We start from the raw sequence: 18,079 nt of genomic DNA, 5'->3' as shown, positions 1-18,079 counted from the left end.
CACACACACACACACACACACACACACACACAGTCACACACAGTGATTTGGTTTGAGTGAGTCAGACTGATAGCACCTCGCTTAGTGTGGCTGTCCGAGTTAAGGCTGCTCTGAGTAATGCGTGTTTAGTTGTGACTGACAGGAGAAGGAAAGTAACCAGACTGAGATGCAGAGATCCTCCTGATGTTCAGTATTCAGGCTCAACATCTGCAGGTGGACACTAAGATTCTCAAAAGTATTGATACTTTAATAATTTTTCAGTACCACATATTTTAAAACGATATAATACTGACTTCTGAGAGTATCAAAAGTACCAAAATTATAAAAAAGAAAAACTCCTAGTAGGGACGCAGGACATTATAACCACGTCATCGTTATTGGTAGATAAAGGCACGTGGCGTGAGTATAAGGTATAATATATATAATTTATCTGTACTCATTTCTGTCCTTGTGCTGCAGCAACACCTGCATTTTCTCTCTGGGTATCAATAAAGAATTTAGCTTTTTAAAAATAAAATGACAGTTTGGGGGAAAAGGGTGGGTTTCAATGTAATAAACCGATCTACATCTAAGAGATCATTTTAGAAGAAAAGTGAAGTTTTTAAGTGAAGACATGTCGTCACTGTGAAGGGAAAAGCAACTTTGAAATGTCGGCTCCAAAAACAGCCTTGCTTTTTGTTTGATCACCATGAATAATTTATTTGACCATTTGATCCAGGAAGAGTTTCACAAGCCAAGGGGTTATAAAATTTCTGCACCAAAAAGAGGAGAATGTAAACCATGAAAATCACTAAAATACCAACACCGCATTATGTAGCTGTAGTGAAAGACCCCCGTTCGACTGTTTTTTCTGGGATTCATCTCCAATTCCTAAAATCATTTGTGCTCATATATCCACTAGGGTTGTCATGATAGCAGAATTTTAAACTTCAAAATGATACTATTTAAAAAAACATATTTGATTAACTCCTTGCCACAAAAATAGGACTTTTGTTTCTTTTTTAAAATTATCAACCTGCGAGCAGCGTTAGTACAGGACTCAGAACTAGAGATGCACAATATTGGATTTTTTCCAATATTCAATTTGTTAGTCTTAAGGACCATCCTCAACACGTACTATTACTAAATCTACAAAAAAATATATAGTTATAAAATCATTCTAACTCAAGTGGGAAATCAGGACTGCAGTTTTATAGTTGTGGTGTGACTCTCTAATTTCAGGTCACAAGTCAATTTTTCAATTCAAATTGTACAATAATGTATTGTGTAGTGAGGCCATAAAATTTAAAATATAATCAAAGTAATTCATTCATCATTATACAATACAAGATTGCACAATGATGTGCCATGTTATATGTGTGTGCTGCACACGTCTCTGTAAGAGTCTCTGGGTTCCTGTTGCTTGGTCGGCCTGATTGACTGTTGACGTTGGCCAGGAGCAGCCTTATGTCCAGGCTGGTTTAAGCGTGGTTTTCATCCTGGCTCTCCTCCTCCCCTCCTGAGGTGGTCACACAACCTGTGGCGGTGCTCGGTGCTCCAGCTGATCAGTCGGTTGAAAGACGCCGTGTGCACTGTTGATCGTTTCAAGGTCTGCTGCTCTTTAATCCAAAACCCCACGCTGCCTTTTCTGATGCTTACAAGAGTATTTCTGTCATAATTGATGTCTGTTTCAGCAAGAAAATTAATTAAATATCAGATTTGTTATTAGGTGTTCAGTATTTATAGACTAGTCCAATGGAGAGCGACGGAGAGGGAGACTGAGCATCGTCTCACTCCATTGCTGTTAGTCTGCTTCAGGCACCTGTCTGTGTCCACCAGACTGTGCCATCGCTGTGCACCGCTTTGCTTTTTGCACCTCAGTGGGATTCAGTGGCTGAATGAGCTGCCAATCTGCCACAGCTCATCATCGAGATGGCGAGAGGGGTTTTCTAGTGTGTCTTTGATCTTGTCCTTCATCCTCCTCTCATCCTCATCACTGCCACCAGACTGTCCCACTCCTGCCCAAACAGAGCTGAGAAACTGTTTTTCACGCTGCGCACTTTGGTCAACTTGGATAACTGGACTAAAAAGAAATCTAAGACAACATTCAGTCTTATATCAGACTTCAGATTTGATATTGATCTATTGCCCAGACAAACAAAATCCTGTCATGCTTGCTTTGTGCGCTCTCATCTCGGTAACCTGGAGTTGTTCATATCTACCACAACACTAGCATCTGTGGATCCTTTAAAAGTGACGTCAGCGATCTGATGTGTCATTTCGTGCCACATCATGAGCCCCATTCAGAAGGGATTGGTGTCTGTAGGGGAGGTCGGGTACTTTCATTCAATTTCGGCGGCGACATTAATCCCTCCTGGATTGGCCACGTCTGTGTTTTTCACCTTCGACCCTGGAGACACTTCAGGCCCGAACACCTGCTGTGTGCAGACAAACAGAGCCACTCTGATTGTAGGTGTTCCATCATGTTTTCCTGATGGAAGGACACACACAGCGAAATGGACAGCCACACTGTTTTCTCAAGCTTGTTTCCACCAAATTACGCTTATACACAACTGATTTGTTCTGCCATTTACGTCATAATTGGAAATTAATTGCAGTCTGGATTGTTTCCAGGCAACATTTACTTCAAGTATAGGAAGTGTGACATTTACATATAATGTCAGATATGAAGACTCCATTATTAACTTTTTCTTTATGTTTTCCTACACTATATATTTTAACTGTAGTATTTTCAGGGCCAGAGCACCGACTTCGGCGCGAGAACCCTACTGAAATTTAAGGATTATTGGGGGGCTCAAACCTCCTCAAAAACTCACCCAATTTGGCTGATGCATCAGACGTGGTGAAAATTTATGTGTGATGTAGTTTTCAGCCAGCAGCCCCTGCAGCATGTTTTAATGACATGCATGAAAATTGGTACACACACGTATCATGCTCAGAAGTCTCGCCAAGTAACATGAAATTGCTATAACTTTGGTCTAAATGGTCCGATCTGCACCAAACGTCACATGATTAACAAGAGTTCTGGCCTGAAAACAGCTACATGACAGTCAGGAGTCACAGTCAAAGCACCACCTGGTAGAGACAGGAAGTGATGTCAAACCTTCTACAATATGCAAAGTGCATGAAAATTCACAGCATCGTTGATTGGCTGACTCTCACGGGGGTGCGAGGGCCCATAAATGTAATTTTTGTTTTATTCATAGCAGCGTTTAGGGCTGGGCAAAATTGCCTACAAATAAAATCTGGATTTTTTGTGGATATTTGTGAATGATTACATTTTTTTAATTTTTTTCCTTCAAAATGGAGGAATTGTGCCATGAATTACTTATGATGGTTGTTGCTGGAGTCAGTATGGGTGTTTTGATTCTTGAAAGGGTGATTTATGTTTTGGGTGTTAATATGCCACACCACAAGGGGGCAATAACTTGCTGTTGATGGATCACGTCACACACATACAAACAAAAAAATATATATATGTATACAGGTGTGTAGGCCCATTGTGTTTGGAATGCGGGAGATGCTACACTTCTTACAGCAAAACAGATTAACACAAAACTATAAGATTGATATCGCACAAGTACTAACACCAACACAAACTTAAGAAAGCTGCGCTCTACAATGTCCAAACAGAAGAAGAAGCGATGAAGGATAAAGGTATCCGCATGAAGAAACTTAATTACCACCGTGGCTATTGGTATATGGCGTATTAGTCACAACAGTTGTTAATTTGAAAGATAATTTTGCAAGTCAAGAATGTCGCAGATTGTCATAAAACTAAAAAAGTATGAGACTGGATAATAAGAAAGACAAAATAACCACACACACCCAAAACAAGTGATGTAAGTGACGTCATGCTCTCCACAAGGTGAAGCTATGACGCCTCTGTGTCTCGTAACAGGATGTGGTCACACAAGCAGTGTTCATTCTTTCACTTCTCTGCCTAAAAAAACTGACAAGTCCACTCTCCGAAGCACATTTGACAGCGTACCAAATCTAGCTTGCCCAGGGTACGTTTGAAAAGGTCGATTCCAGGCAAGTGCACAGCAGAGGAATGTGAAAACACCTCTCTAGTCGCAATCTTTGCACAGACACAAGTCAGCATAGTCAAGGTCAGACAGCTGAAGGGACATATTTGAGTGGAGAGGATCTTTAAAATCTGCTCTCAAGTTAAACGGCTTCACCTTTCCACCTTTTTTTCTCACAGATGTGACAGTCAGATTCATCATGATAGCAGAGCAGCTAGACACCTGGAGGACTGTCATGACTCCAGACGGCTATTTTCTATTAGCTTTTTACTGAACATAACCTTTTATTGCTCACTGTAATAACTTGATTTTCACAATGTAGTCATTTCACACATTGTGTAAAAATCATCCAGCTCCCACAACACATATGTCTTCTAAAATTTCCATAAATGTCTATAATTACAACATTTATCTTTACCTTCATCTGCATTTTGCACTTGCTTCTCCCTGTATGGTAGAACTGACCTGCCCAAAACCTGACTGGTACTGCTAAATTCGAGACCAGAGCCAGACCGGCACACCTAGCTTGCCGGTCTATTGCAAAACATCAGCTGCACTCTGTCTCTTTACTCTTCCCCCTCAGTGCTGCATGTGTACTGAACTTGCAACGCATGTCACCATGAATGCATACGCACCATAAACTTTACACAACAACACTTCCCAAATCTGACAAACGCAATAATTTCGTCAGGATCTGTCAAGTTTGAGTCAGGTAGCAGAACTCCACATGCAAGAAATTTACAAGAAATGTTGTTTGCATGCACTGGACAAGACAAAAGCTTATAAATTTATATTTTGTTCTCGTAATGTAATGTGTAAAATATTTGAATTGATGATTCTGTCTTATTAAGACCTGACTCAATGAATCCAGTCCACTAACCGACTGAAACGGTCTTGTTACTTGTCACTTTTCATGTGGATGTCCAGCCAGTGTGATTCCTCAGTGCTGTAAGATCTGTTGTTCTTCCTCACATCCAGTGACGTCACTAGATGTGAGGAAGAACTACGGGCTCTTTCAGCTTAGATTTGTAGTTTCCTCCTCTAGGTAGCCAGGGGGCATGCTAGACAAGTACTTTTTGTCATTTAATGCTATGTCTTTGCCACCAAAGTAATAGCTACAGGCTAGGATGGCGATACACGGCAACATAAATGTGGGAATCACAAGCTCGCCCGTGAGGCATCCTGGTACATGTAGGCCCTGCTGCACGGCTCTGTGAGCAGGAGCACGTAGTTTTTTCGGCCAATAAAGCACACACCAAGGAATTTATTGCTTCAGTTGACTACATTTACCATCAGCACTGACTGGATATCCACATGAAAAGTGCTGAGGTTTCCCTTTAAATAACTAATGATGCGTGAGGTTGATTTTATCCCCCACGTTACCCTGAGAAACAGATCCTGTCTAAATGGGATCAGACAGTCAAACCCTGCCTTTCTGTACATTTTTTGATTTTGCATTAATTCAGACTAAGAAGAAAGAGTTTTAGCTGTGAGGAGGGTTCCAACCAGAGTTCACCCGTCTTTCATCTACGTGATCAAAAGACATCTTATGTAAACTTGCATTTATAATTCATGTATGTGAGTGTATGTTCCTCTGTGTCCACTGTACATGATTGTGTGTGTGTGTATAAATACAGTAGGGCTGTTTGGATGTGTCTCGACTCTGTGTTCTCCTTCTTATGATAAATAAATTCTTTAAAAACCCTCTTGAATTTGCTGGAAAATAAATCATTACAAAGCTGAAAACTGGTGATATGGTATGTAGCACTGCAGCACTCTTACTTATGATACGTAAAGTACATTTTGCTGATAGTACTTATATATTTTTCCCTCAGAAAGTTTTTGAATGCTTTTAGTTGTAGAGCATTTTCACAGTGTGGTATCAGTACTTCTATTTAAGTAAAAGAACTGAACACTTTGATTATTACATTCTGTCTGTCTGAGTGCGTTTGTGGCTTCAAGTGTGAATAATTCTCAGAAATCTGCTGCTCACATTAATTCAGTCTCTGTTCCAAACTCAACAGGGGTTTGCTGTTTGCAGCACAACGTTGTGTCACACAAAATGTATTTAAGACAACAAGGACAACAGAAAATGCACAATTATTAAGGTATAATGAAATTAAGAAGGAAAAGAGATGTGCAGAAATCTTAAATATAAGCAGGGAGTGAAGCAGTATAAATGCACATGGAGCTAAAACTGTAAGCTGTGTGTGGGTGTGTGCTTGTGTTTCCTGTTTTTGCAGACATGGGTGGAGGTTTCACTTCCTCCTGATCCAACCGAACTTCAACCTGACAAAAAATCTGCAGGTAAAAAAAAAATAGAGACTACAAACTCTCTTTGGATTGTTGAATTCAGTTGCTCTGAATTTAGCTGCTGGTGGCGCCTTTTGCCTCGCACGATAGAGCAGCGTCATAAGTTAAAGTTTAAAATTAAATATGAAGAAGAAGAGCTGTGAATGCAAATGAAGACATAATACCTTGAGTGAGGGACAGTCTGTAGCACCACGCTCAGACTCTACAGTTACTTTAGTTTTTCTGGTAAAGTTTATACTTTCACAACTTTTATTAAAATGCTGTTATGGAGGCAGTATGGTGCTCCCTGCTAAAATCTGACAAATTACACACAAATTTGTGGCTTTAAAAAATCAATGCATCCTAATAATGGTTAAATTTTACACATTGGCTGTTTAAGGTATACAGCGACCACTGGTGGTTCTAGTGTTAAAGCCGTACTCCAGTGTATTTTGGCATGGTAGAGGGATACTGTTGTCGATGGCATCCTGAAGTGCACTACAAGCAAATCGATGGAGGGCAGCATTCGGGTACATGTGGAAGAGGCTGTGGAAGAGAGGGCATTCATTCACCTTTGATTTTCCCCAACCAATCACGAAACATCGAGTTGACTCTGGTGCGTTGTATATCAACATACTTTGTTTTTGCCCATGTAGTCTCTGTTTTATTGTTTTTTCAAGGTGAGCGTGTGGGCCGTGGTTACATTACTTTAGTCAGCCAAAAAGTGTGTAGATAAGCTGTGTGCTGTTTTACAGAAAGGAAATAAGAATTCCCGGTAATGCTAAAGTTTGCAGGTTAGCTGCTGTGAGTCAGGCTAAAGATGTTTAACATAGCCTCAAACCTGACTTCTCACAAATATGTTTCGGAGCTGCACAGCTGGAGGCCATGAGAAACAAACGGGGATGATTAATTGTTTTTTTATTTGGGTCGCGGAGCACCATGTAGTTAGCTCGTAGCTGCTAAGTCGCTAGTTCTGCTGCTGCATAAATATGACATAAAAATGCCCTCTCTTCTTTAGTTGACTATAAATAGCCTTTTTAGCAGCAGCGGCCACCACTTTTGTCATTACTTCTCCTTGGTTCTGGCACACAGCTTGACAACAGAATGACAACAGTCTTAATCCCACCCTGTGGCGCTGACTGGCTAATCATCAGTCCTCGCCACAGTGCTTGGTTGTTTGTTATTTACTTGAAACTGCCGTTAACATGTCCACCTTGGCTCCACCTTATAACTCATGTTAGAGTGACCGCTGTTGCTCTTCATGCTAATATCCACGCTATCACTCTGCATGCTAATGATGTTGACTAGTCAGGTTGCCATGGAAATGGATGATGTCCGACTACTAACCATGCTCCTGTTTTATGTTTGAGAAAGAACATTTGCTTAAAATTGCCAGCCAACACGAGCTCGAGTGGGGCTTTAAAACTTAAAGCATCTGTTTTGTGTAATTTTGATATATTTAGCTTCTGTTCTCAGTGCCAAGTCAATTTGACTGGAACAGCAGCTGTGGGTTATAAATATGTAGTGTAAAGTTACAAATGAGTCACATCCCATCTCTCCGTAATTATACCCAGCGAAACAGGTTTCATGCTGGAAACGATATTTATTCTTTCTGCAGTTCTGAACTGTTAAACGGCTCTGCTTCACCTGACACACAACAGGACGGTTTACTGAGGCGAATCCATTTACACTCGATGTCACACACAGGCTTCATTCAATTATGTTTACATGTAAACTAATGCGGTGAGTGGAGGTGACTCACGCTATTTCACGCCCACTGTTGCTGCCCATAGCTCCATATTTTTGCCGTATCATATTTGTCTCGTTTATTGTTCTCAATAACCAGTTTTTTGTTTTATCTCCTTCTCCTCCTTCCTTTTATTCCTGCACGTCTTAAAAAAAACTTCACATAATACATTTTCTCTGGCAGTTTGTGTTTCCAACTTCCATTTGATCCTGAATCCTCTGCATTTTGTTGTTTTGTTGACTTGCCAGATCTCTGCAGGCTGCTTCTCTGTGACGTCCTTTGAGACACACTAGTGATGAAGAGGGAAATTAACTTGACAAGGAACTCAATAAGAAACACTCATCCTTCCCTCAAAAACGACTAGTCCTGTCCTTAGGCGAGGCAATTAAACCCTAAAACCCCCAGTGGAACTAATCACTATAAGATTATAGTGTAGGCAGCACTCAGGTGCCAATGTGTAGTAATGTGAAAGTGAATCTGGGTGTTTTTGAGGCAAAATATCACGAGCCCTTTCGATCTCACCTGGATCGTAGAGTTATAAAAAGAACACAAAGTGCGCTCGGTCCAGGTTCTTTGAGGACAAGTGAAATGTTTGGAGCAGAGACAGCAAATGCATCCCGAATGCATCTATTGGTCAATATGTCTGCAAAAAAACACCATCTGCATAACCTCAAAATGCTGTGTGTCAATGAATTGTTATGCGGCTTTAGTGCCCCCCTGTGGTGACACATGTCACTGCACAGGACATTCAACAAGTGGCAGGTTCAGTATATTTCATGGAAGCAGCAAGGAGAGCTGTGTGTTTTCTACACTTCACAGCTTTTTGTGCACATTGTGTGCATATTGATTTAAAAGACATTATTCAAATTTAGTCACCATGTTGTTCTTGCCTTGTGATGCTGTACAAGTGAGTTTTAAAACACATCAGGGCCTCCCTAATTGTTTTCATGTCACCCACACACAAAGCAGCAGATATGCTTTAAGCGGTGGAAATGTGTTTGATAAGGCTTCACACCCCGCAGACATATCAAAGGAGATTTGTGCCGCTAGATATGATTCAGAATCGTATCACCGATCAAAGGTTAACCTCTGATAACATACAGTGGTGGAGCCCGAAGTCAGCTCCAGTCAGTGCTGGTGACAGTGCTCCAACAGGGGGCGTCCAACTGCAAAAACAGAGTTTACCTCCAATAATTTAAAGTCAAACGCAGGGTGTGTCAGTACCTTGATCATTAACATTACAGGCATATGACTCAAGGGAGGTGAAATGTCAGTTGACAGTGTTTGTGCAGCTCTAGGATCATGATTTAAAGGTAGAATCGGTAGGATTTGTCCCAGATGTTTGTAAATGCAGCTGAACTAGAGTTAAATTTTGAGCCTCATTCCTAGGGCATCAAATACCGACATTTGGGGTTGGTAAAGCGCCCTGAGTAGAGCAAAATAATGAGAAAATAAGAAATACATGCAGATGGGCAGGGTCTCTGCAGAGACAGCCACCACCACACATTTGTAGTGGGTCATAAGTGATATATGTTATATTTATATAAGTCTATACATCGTTTTTTATAGGGAGAAATGATAGAGAATAAGAGCATTTGGCAATGATGTTTGATGGTTTTGAACTCACATGGACTCACCATGCACTTTCTTGTTTTTTGGAGAATTTAAAAAGCCACGTGGGGCTGGAAATGAAGCGGGACTCACTCAAGCATCCAAAGAATAAAGGACAAAAAAAGAAAAAACTGGCTTTATTGGACACCTCGGACATTTTCAATGACAGTTTGACATGAAATTGCTTGTTGATTTGTGCTTTTGTGTGCTTTTACAATATCAGCATTACTGCAGGTTATAATATTGAATATAGAGGATAAAATACAAACATCACCAGTGAAAAGTATATCTATCAGTGTTTTGACCATTGTTGGCTTGATTGTGCCCTCCCGCCCCCCCCCAACCACTCCCTCTCTCTCCATCTGTCTCCTTGGTGTATGGCGCCCCCTCCTGTTGCTCTCGGTCAGTTCACATCATTTGAAGCAGTCAGAAAAACACATCAACCATCTCCTGTTAAAACATTATGAATTCTAATGGTCATTTTATTCAGTTTCATAATCAAACAACAAAATAAACAAAAAAATGAGTCATTACAACAACAAATATTCCTGGAATAAATTGTTTTCTGTATTTAAAGCCCTTAAAATTTTGACATTAAGTTTCAGCCTGGTAATAATCACACTGAGTAGTCTTTCTCTTTTAATTTTTGAGCTTCAGTCACCTTCAAATTACTCTTCTGTTACACCCACTGTGTTTTAAATTAAGGTGTGTAGAGCTTAGGCGAACCAGGTGAACTCAAGACAATTATTATGGTGCTTTAAATATCCAAGAATTTTGTTGTCTCATGCAACATGCAAGGAAATATGGACAAATGACATGGATGCAAGGATAGCTCCAGAGGAAACGGTTGGAAAATGAAAATAATGGTAATAATAGTTGCCTGAAAAGCAGGAACCATTGACACCTGGTGCTGTGTTTCCTCCCTCTCTCTAGGTATCTGTGGTATGTTTTGGTCACTGTATTCAGCCGTCAACCCACTGATTAGAAGAGAGTCCTGCAGAGTCTCACAGTAAACATTGTAAAGTTGTAAATCCAGCCAGACATGTAAAAGTGGCCTCATCTAACATCTTCTCTAAATATCATCAGCAGAAGAGAAGTTGGAGGCCCTGTGGTCTGAACCTGTGGTCACAAATATCTAATTCTGATCTGCGGTGAGCATGCAAAGCAGGATATTGCTGAAAACACTGACTTGTGGTCACTCGTCTTCTATGCTTGTCATTTCCTCAGCGCCTCTCAATATACTGCATCCATAGAAACTACGGAAATCAGATGTTGAATATATTGTAGAAATAATCTGCTGTCTGATTTAGTCTCACTTTAAAAATATTTTATTTTATACTCAAATAAGATTTAATCATTATTTCATGAAGAAACTTGTCTAGTGTTATAAAAAATGAAAAAAAAATACTGTGTGAAGAGTTCCATTATGATATTTATGGTCATTATAATGGAAAGCTCTTTTTGCATTTTTTAAAAGGAAAGAAAAAGACCTATCTTTTTGATTTGGCTTAATTTTGAATCAGTAGTAGTGCTTTAACCTTAGAGATTTAAGCTTCAATCATTGATTGATTTTTTGTCCTTGGTGTTACTTTTACTCCATTCAACTGACTTTTATTTATAATTTTTGAAAAATAAATTGTTTTCTAGATGTAATTTCTTTGTTTGTTTTTATTTCTTTCCTGTGTGTGTTTTAATTTTGCTGTGTGAGACACTTTGGGCTGTTTTGTGCATGAAAGATGCTATATGAATTAAGCTGAGTCGAGTATTATTATATTTATTGTCCTCTATTCTATATATATGAAGAACTGCAAACCATTAAAATTGCTTTATACAAAACATACATACAAACTCCCCTAAATCTGTATGCTTACTTCTTTTAATTTGATGCATAAAACTATTAATATGCCTATAATGCACATGTAAAGTTATATTAAACCAATTCCATCTTAACATTTGTCAAAAACAAAAAACAAAATATTGAATTAGCCTCTATATGTATGAAGGAAGGTCTAGATCTATTATAAAGATAAATTTAGGATTAAAAGTCGTTGTCTGGTACATAAATCATTACTTTTATGATGTGTAATAAAATGCACAACATATAAAACTTAATATATGCAGCATATAAAGTTTTATTATAGAGAACTCCGGGTCTCCTCCTGCCTGGATGGACGTGTGAACCCGCGCATGCGCTGTGCCTCCCCTGTCCGCCAGGGCGGTGATCTCGCTCCCTCTCTCTCTCTCGCGCACACTCTTTCTGACAGTCTCTCTATCACTCTCTCTCTCTCTGGGAAAAACCCGAGCAGGAGGAGAGCAGCAGAAGGGGGGAGGAGGCGGACTCCTTCTTCTTCTTCTTCTTCTTCCGATACGGCGGCGGCGGCAGGATATTTAGAAAAATAAATAAAAAAAAAAAAAATCCACGCACCAACCTCCCCCCACCCCCCCCACCCCCGGTGCGGAGCGGCAGAGGAAGAGTGAGAGAGAGAAAAAAAGCACACGGATGTGCCTCCGAAAGCGCAGCGGATACCGCCCTCCGGACCTTATTAATGCCAAGATTGTGAGTATCTGATCGGCTGCAGAGACGAGCCTGAACACGGGGAGGGGAGGGGTGCTGCTTCCAGTTTAATTTCCCCTTCCCCGAGCTCCAGTCAGCGGCGGGGCTTTTCCTCGCTCCGCGGTGTTGAGGAAAAGGTCGGTCTCCGTGATTCCTTCCCTCCCCTCCCCTCCGTCCTTCCTTTCCTCCTCTCCCTTCCTTTCCTTCTCACCTCTCTCGCCTCCTCGGTTCCTTCTCCAGAACGGGCAGTCTGTGGGGGGAGAGAAAAAAAAAAAAGAGGAGCTGAAGGAGCCGAGCACAGCCTCGTCTTGTCTCCTTTCAACCGTCTTTTTCCGCTCATTTTAAACGGCTTTCTGAATGACACCGCCGGGGGAGTCTCAGTCTTCAGCTCTTCTTTTATTTCTGCCACAGAAAACGGGACGAGCTAAAACACACGAGCAGCTTGTTGGTAGAAAACTGAGGAAGTAGAAGAACGGTTGTCTCACTTTACTTTGGTTTTCTTACTTTCTGCGTGTCTTTAAATTGTGTTGTCATTTCAAGTGAGTGACTTTTGAAAGAAACCACATCAAACTGACTGTTAGCTTAACCTCTGTTGAGAACCGTGGAACCTTAAATGGTTTATAGTGGAGAACTGGTTGTCAGCCATAAAGGCCCATGTTAAACAAGCATGTGTGACACTTATGTTTTGTGTTGAACTTAATGCATTCATGAAATCTTTGCAATTCAGTTTTTGGATTTGTTTGTGGTGTTGCAGTAAATCAGCAACAAGTTCTTGTTTCTTTTTGGCAGCAAAGCTGAGGGCCGGAGCTAAAAACAGTCTGACTGACTTAAAGTTCCCATTACCAGCTAACAGAGTGCTTATGTCTAAGGCCAGAGATTTATCAGCTACAATTATAAATGAAAATTTCTTTACTGGATTTTCTTTCCACCAGGCGGGCAACACTGCATTGAAGCTAGCATGTTTTTAACCGCCTGATATTAGCTGCTTTGCATACAGCAGTTAGTGGTTTAGAGCTAGCATACAGTGGCAAAATGAAGGCAAATTCATCTGTCCATTTTCACTGAATTGTTTTCATTTTTAGACCTTTCTACATTTGCTTTCCTTACTTGTTTTTGCAAAGTGGCAAGTCCAACTGCAGCAGCCCCGACCAGGTCAGCTGTACGCAGAAACTGAGTGTCACGATAGGCAGAAGTGACGGGGGTAACCTGGCTGCCAACTTTGGGAAAAACAGTGTGAATCAGTGTATTTTCATTGAATTGAAGGGCAGTTGAGTATCCCTTGCGTATGTTGTGTGTTTCTCCTAGGGAGGGACTTGTCGTAGATATTGATTGGCGTTTACAGTAGCCAACAGTGTTAAATGTGGATTACGCCTCTCCTGGCATGCAGCTAAAGCAGTCAATGGATGTAATACTAGAAGCAAAACTGGTTCTATTAGCTGACTCTTCTTGGGTTGGGAGTTCCCAGTGAACGCTGGGACCAGAACAACCTTTGAGACCAAATGGAGGCCAGTTTGACGACAGGGGAATAGGCTATACTACCTTTGGCTCCCAAGACCTCAGTGCTTACAGAGCTTAAGAAAGTTAAACCCAGCAAGAACACCACCTTGGTATGACTTTATTGCTGTATTCCCTGTTGGTATCAGAGGACATGTTCGTCCTGGTGACTGGTCATGTTCACTAGGCTCTGTCGCAAGTAGCCTGCTAATGCTAGTGTCACCTGTCCATCAGGAAACCCGGAGTTGAGCCTGAGGACGTCAGAGGGGAACCCAGAAACTATTTCTTCCATAAAGTGTGATCTAGTCTGGCCCAAATCAGTGAATCAGTTTCGAAACTTCAGCGTTGTGTTTCAGATAGGCAGAAACAAGGACTTCCGGAAATGATGATGCAGACACCCACATGTGCCTCATGATTGGATCTTATCAGTCACAATTTGTCATCTGGATTCGTCACACTGCAGCTCTTACAGATGCTTTGAGGCTGGTTGCTTGATCGCTTTTGTCTAAATTCTCTTATTTACTTTCAGTTTTAATATCTCTAGATTGTCTCTAGTTTGTCATCTGCCTTTTAAGCTGTTCCTCGATTACTCCACGCTGGACTTTACTGTCAGATGAGTCAACAGCCACAGTACTTTCTGGTAAAAGTGACCAACAACCAATATACAGTTTGGCATCACTCGTGGTCACGTCATCATTTCTGCCCTGTTGTTCTGTAATCTGACTTCTTCCTGTTTACACCAGCACACATGACCAGTGTATGTGACTGGTCATGTGATGCGCATTTTTAGGTGTTATTATAAGTTGGAAATTATCCCTGAAATGGTGCTATAATGCTGTCTGGTCGGAGATAGTTTTCCTTTTAAAATATTGTTTTAAAATAAGAACGTAGTAGTGTGGATGTAGCCTGTAACTGTTAGTAGAAACACACATAGAGTAGAGACAGGTAGAGTTGACAATTCGTTATGTTAATGTAATCCATCAAAAAACAAAAAACAAAAAAATAGGCGGATGTTGACCCCAAACTTGTCAAGCCAAAGCTAGCCAGCTAGTGAGTTAGCTCCCAAAGACGTGTGTGCTCTGGCGCTAGCAGTTTGCATGCTAGCAAATGCTGATATTTGTTTCTGTAGGTCTGTGCCTCCCTCATATGGAGCAGGTTTACTTACACAGTCACTGAACTTCTTTGTGGCTGCAGAATGAATAAACGCTGTGAGCCAGGCAGAGTGGAGCTATAGGATAACATTAGCCATGACAGCTGTCAGTTACCTTTACTTTGAATTCCATCTTGATTATAGGAGTATTAAATATTACAGTCAGTGTTATAGTGATGTGACAAATTACAACCCCATTCCCTAAGAAGTTGGGACGTTGTGTAAAAGGTAAATAAAAACAGAATGCAGTGATTTGCAAATATTTTGCATGTTGTATTCAATTGAATACAGTACAAAAACAAGCTAATTAATGTTAAGACTGATTAACTTAATTGTTTTTATAAATACACACTCGTTCTGAATACAATGCTTGCAACATGTTGCGAAAAAGTTGGGAGATAGGCATTTTTATCACTGTGTTAGATCACTTTTTCTTTTAACAACAGTCAGTAAGAGTTTTAAAACCAAGGTCACTAATGAGTGAGGTTTTAAAAGTGAACTTCATTCTCATTCTTGCTTGATATACGACATCAGTGCCCAACAGTCTAGGTTCTTTGGTGTCGTATTTTGTGCTTCATAATGCACCACACATTTTCAGTTGGAGACAAGTCTGGACTGCAGGTGGGTCAGTCTAGTACCTGACCTCTCAATGTGTCTTGGCATTGTCTTCATGAAATAAGTAGGAACATCTCAGAAAAAGACATTGTCTGGATGGCAGCATATGTTGCTCCGAAACCTGTATGTGCATTTCAGCATTAATGTGGCCTTCACAGATGGGACAGTTACCCATGATGCCATGGCCACTAACACGTAACCCCATACCGTCATAGATGCTGGCTTTTGAAGTAACTATAACAACCTGGGTGGTCCTTTTCCTCTTTAAGCTCTAGGTCACAGTTTATGTGATGTCTGAAAACGATCAGACCAAAACGCACTTTTCCACTTTGCATCAGTCCATCTCAGATGAGCAGAAAAGTCTGCAGTGTTTCTGGATGTTGTTGATATATGTCTCTCTTTGCATGGTAGAGCCTTTTGTAGATGCAGCGATAAACTGTTTGCTGACAACGGTTCTCCAAAGTGTTCCTGAGCCCATGTAGTATCCTTTATACAATGATGTGGGTTTTTATTACAGATTTTAATGCAGTGCCGTCTGAGAGGTCAAAGGTCACAGAAATTCTGTGTTAGTTTTAAGTCATGCCCCTTACATGCAGTGATTCCTCTGCATTCTCTGAGTCCTGTAATGTATTGTACATGGTGCAGTCCCTTAATTCTTATTTTTCCTACAGTGTCTTTGTGGTTTTTGAGTTTATAATGACCTTGTCGTACTCGATGGTATGTTTATGTATAAACTGACACTATGACCATGCTAGACCTACAGTATTCTTATTGTACACATTCTCTTGTATAGCAGAGCCTCAGTATACATCATAACTTTCACTTTCCCATTGGGACTTGGAGGATTCTTATATAATTCATATTGATGACCATATAAGGTGTAACCCTAGGCGCCTTTAAGAGGAAGGGACACAAAAAAGCAGAAATGAATGTGTTGTTGTGTTAATGTATGCTTCATTTGATCTGAGATGGTATTTTACAACTCATCCCTCCCCCTCATCCCTTCATCGTGTAGTAAATACCTTTTTATGAATCATGCAGGACAGCTTTAGGTGAAGGTATTGCACAGGAATGTGCTTTTGAAATCAGAAATAAAGGTGGAAGGATGTCAGACACGTCAGTTTTTGAAAGCACAGCTCTTTGCATTACTTCTCTGTTTTCTATTTGGTGTGTCTGAACATGTGGAGCTGCCGACTATCAAATGTCAACATCCAGCTCCTTTTATCCTCGTAAATCCTCGTGTTTTGGGGTCCTTTCCTGTAGCAGGTTCGAATTACACAATCTTTTCTTTAAAAAAAAGTCCTTGAAAGAGAAGGTGTTTGGTGTAAAAATCTCTTTCTCACATGACCTGATAAATCAAGCAGAAGGAGGAAAAGTTTAGCTAAACGGCTTCAGACACAGTTCATGTGAAAGCCTCCTCAGATATCACAGGCATCCACATTCCTCCTCTATACGATCTGACATTTATTTGGCAATTTTTACCCAGAGCAGCAGTTGTATATGTATCACCATGGAAACCAGTATCAACAGTGTCAGCTTTCAGAAGAATTGTGACTAATTTTGGGGTCCCAACCTCAGAGATTTAGAAACACACCACCTCTGAGATACTGACTTCGCCCCAATCAGGAGTCTAGTTTTTGTTTTTTTACCTACTTCTTGTCACCAGTTGGTACACGCTTCCTCTTCCCGTGTCTTTCTTCATTGTGTCTGTTGCTTGCTTCCTCTTTTTTTTTTTTTTAAGTCAGTCATCGTCTTCCCTTCCTGCGTCTCTCTCGCTATTTCTGTTTCCCCCATTTGTCTTGTAGTCCCTCATTGTCCATTTCTGTCCTTCTGTCCACCACTGCTGTAGTGATGTCTGTGTTATCAGGGTTTTTCCCTGGCTTTTTTTTTTTTTTTTTTGAGACAAAAGTGGCAGAGGCTGGAGAGCGTGCGTGGCATGCACGCCAGAGAGTTTGGGGACGTAGCTTTACAGTAATCATGGAAATCACAATTTCACTTTTTGTTTTGCAACTTGAGAGCAGAGACAAAGAAACTAGACAGAAAAAGGACAAAATGTTAGTGAGCCTGAACCTGAAATAAATTAATGGATTTACATAGATGCAGTAATATGAAAAAGAGGAAGCCTTCTCCGATGTTTATCTAATAAAAAGAGGTGTGTCCTATTTGTTAGTGTAGTAATACAATCCAATATTGATCTGGAGTCACGACATTGAAGTTACTGAAAAAGTTTCCAACTTTTCACAGTAAGTCAGGTATGGACAATATCATTGGTTTTGTGTCTTACAAACGGAAATTTATTGATAGTGAAATGACCTGACAGAAGTTTATGCAACACTGTTCTATCCGATCGGGTAGAGACAGGATGAAACAGAGGCGTCTTGTACAGTACTGATTAAGGGCTTATACTGTGGGATCACTGTAACATACTTTTTAGTGGACTTGATGAATGGACAGAGTACACTGAGATGGTTACAAGAACAGCCGTTTTAACAGCAGTTGATCTGGGCCCCGTTTCCCAGAGCCTTCGTAGTGCAACGTGCGTCCTAAGTTGTATCTTAAGGTCTCCCTTAAGCTTACGGGCTGTTTCT

The 18,079-nt window shown here is 40.6% G+C and overlaps 1 protein-coding gene across 4 annotated transcripts in view; it reads left to right on the top strand.

Annotated features, from left to right (window-relative positions):
* The first annotated feature begins 11,769 nt into the window (after positions 1-11,769).
* Positions 11,770-18,079, top strand: part of rgs19 (regulator of G protein signaling 19) — a 40,546-nt gene continuing 34,236 nt past the window's right edge. Inside the window, exon 1 of one of the 4 annotated variants that reach the window (XM_084720323.1) lies at positions 11,770-12,235. In XM_084720323.1, coding sequence (XP_084576449.1) covers positions 12,179-12,235 — 57 coding nt within the window. In that variant the 5' untranslated portion in view covers positions 11,770-12,178. Of the gene's footprint in view, positions 12,370-18,079 lie in introns of all 4 variants that reach the window. The other 3 variants (XM_084720324.1, XM_084720325.1, XM_084720326.1) reach the window with 3 other exon arrangements.

This window comes from Lutjanus erythropterus, chromosome 6 (genome assembly GCF_056507025.1).
Source record: "Lutjanus erythropterus isolate fLutEry1 chromosome 6, fLutEry1.hap2, whole genome shotgun sequence".
Lineage (NCBI taxonomy): Eukaryota > Metazoa > Chordata > Actinopteri > Lutjaniformes > Lutjanidae > Lutjanus > Lutjanus erythropterus.
Note: the sequence above shows the minus strand (reverse complement) of the source record. Positions and strands in the feature narration are given on the sequence as shown.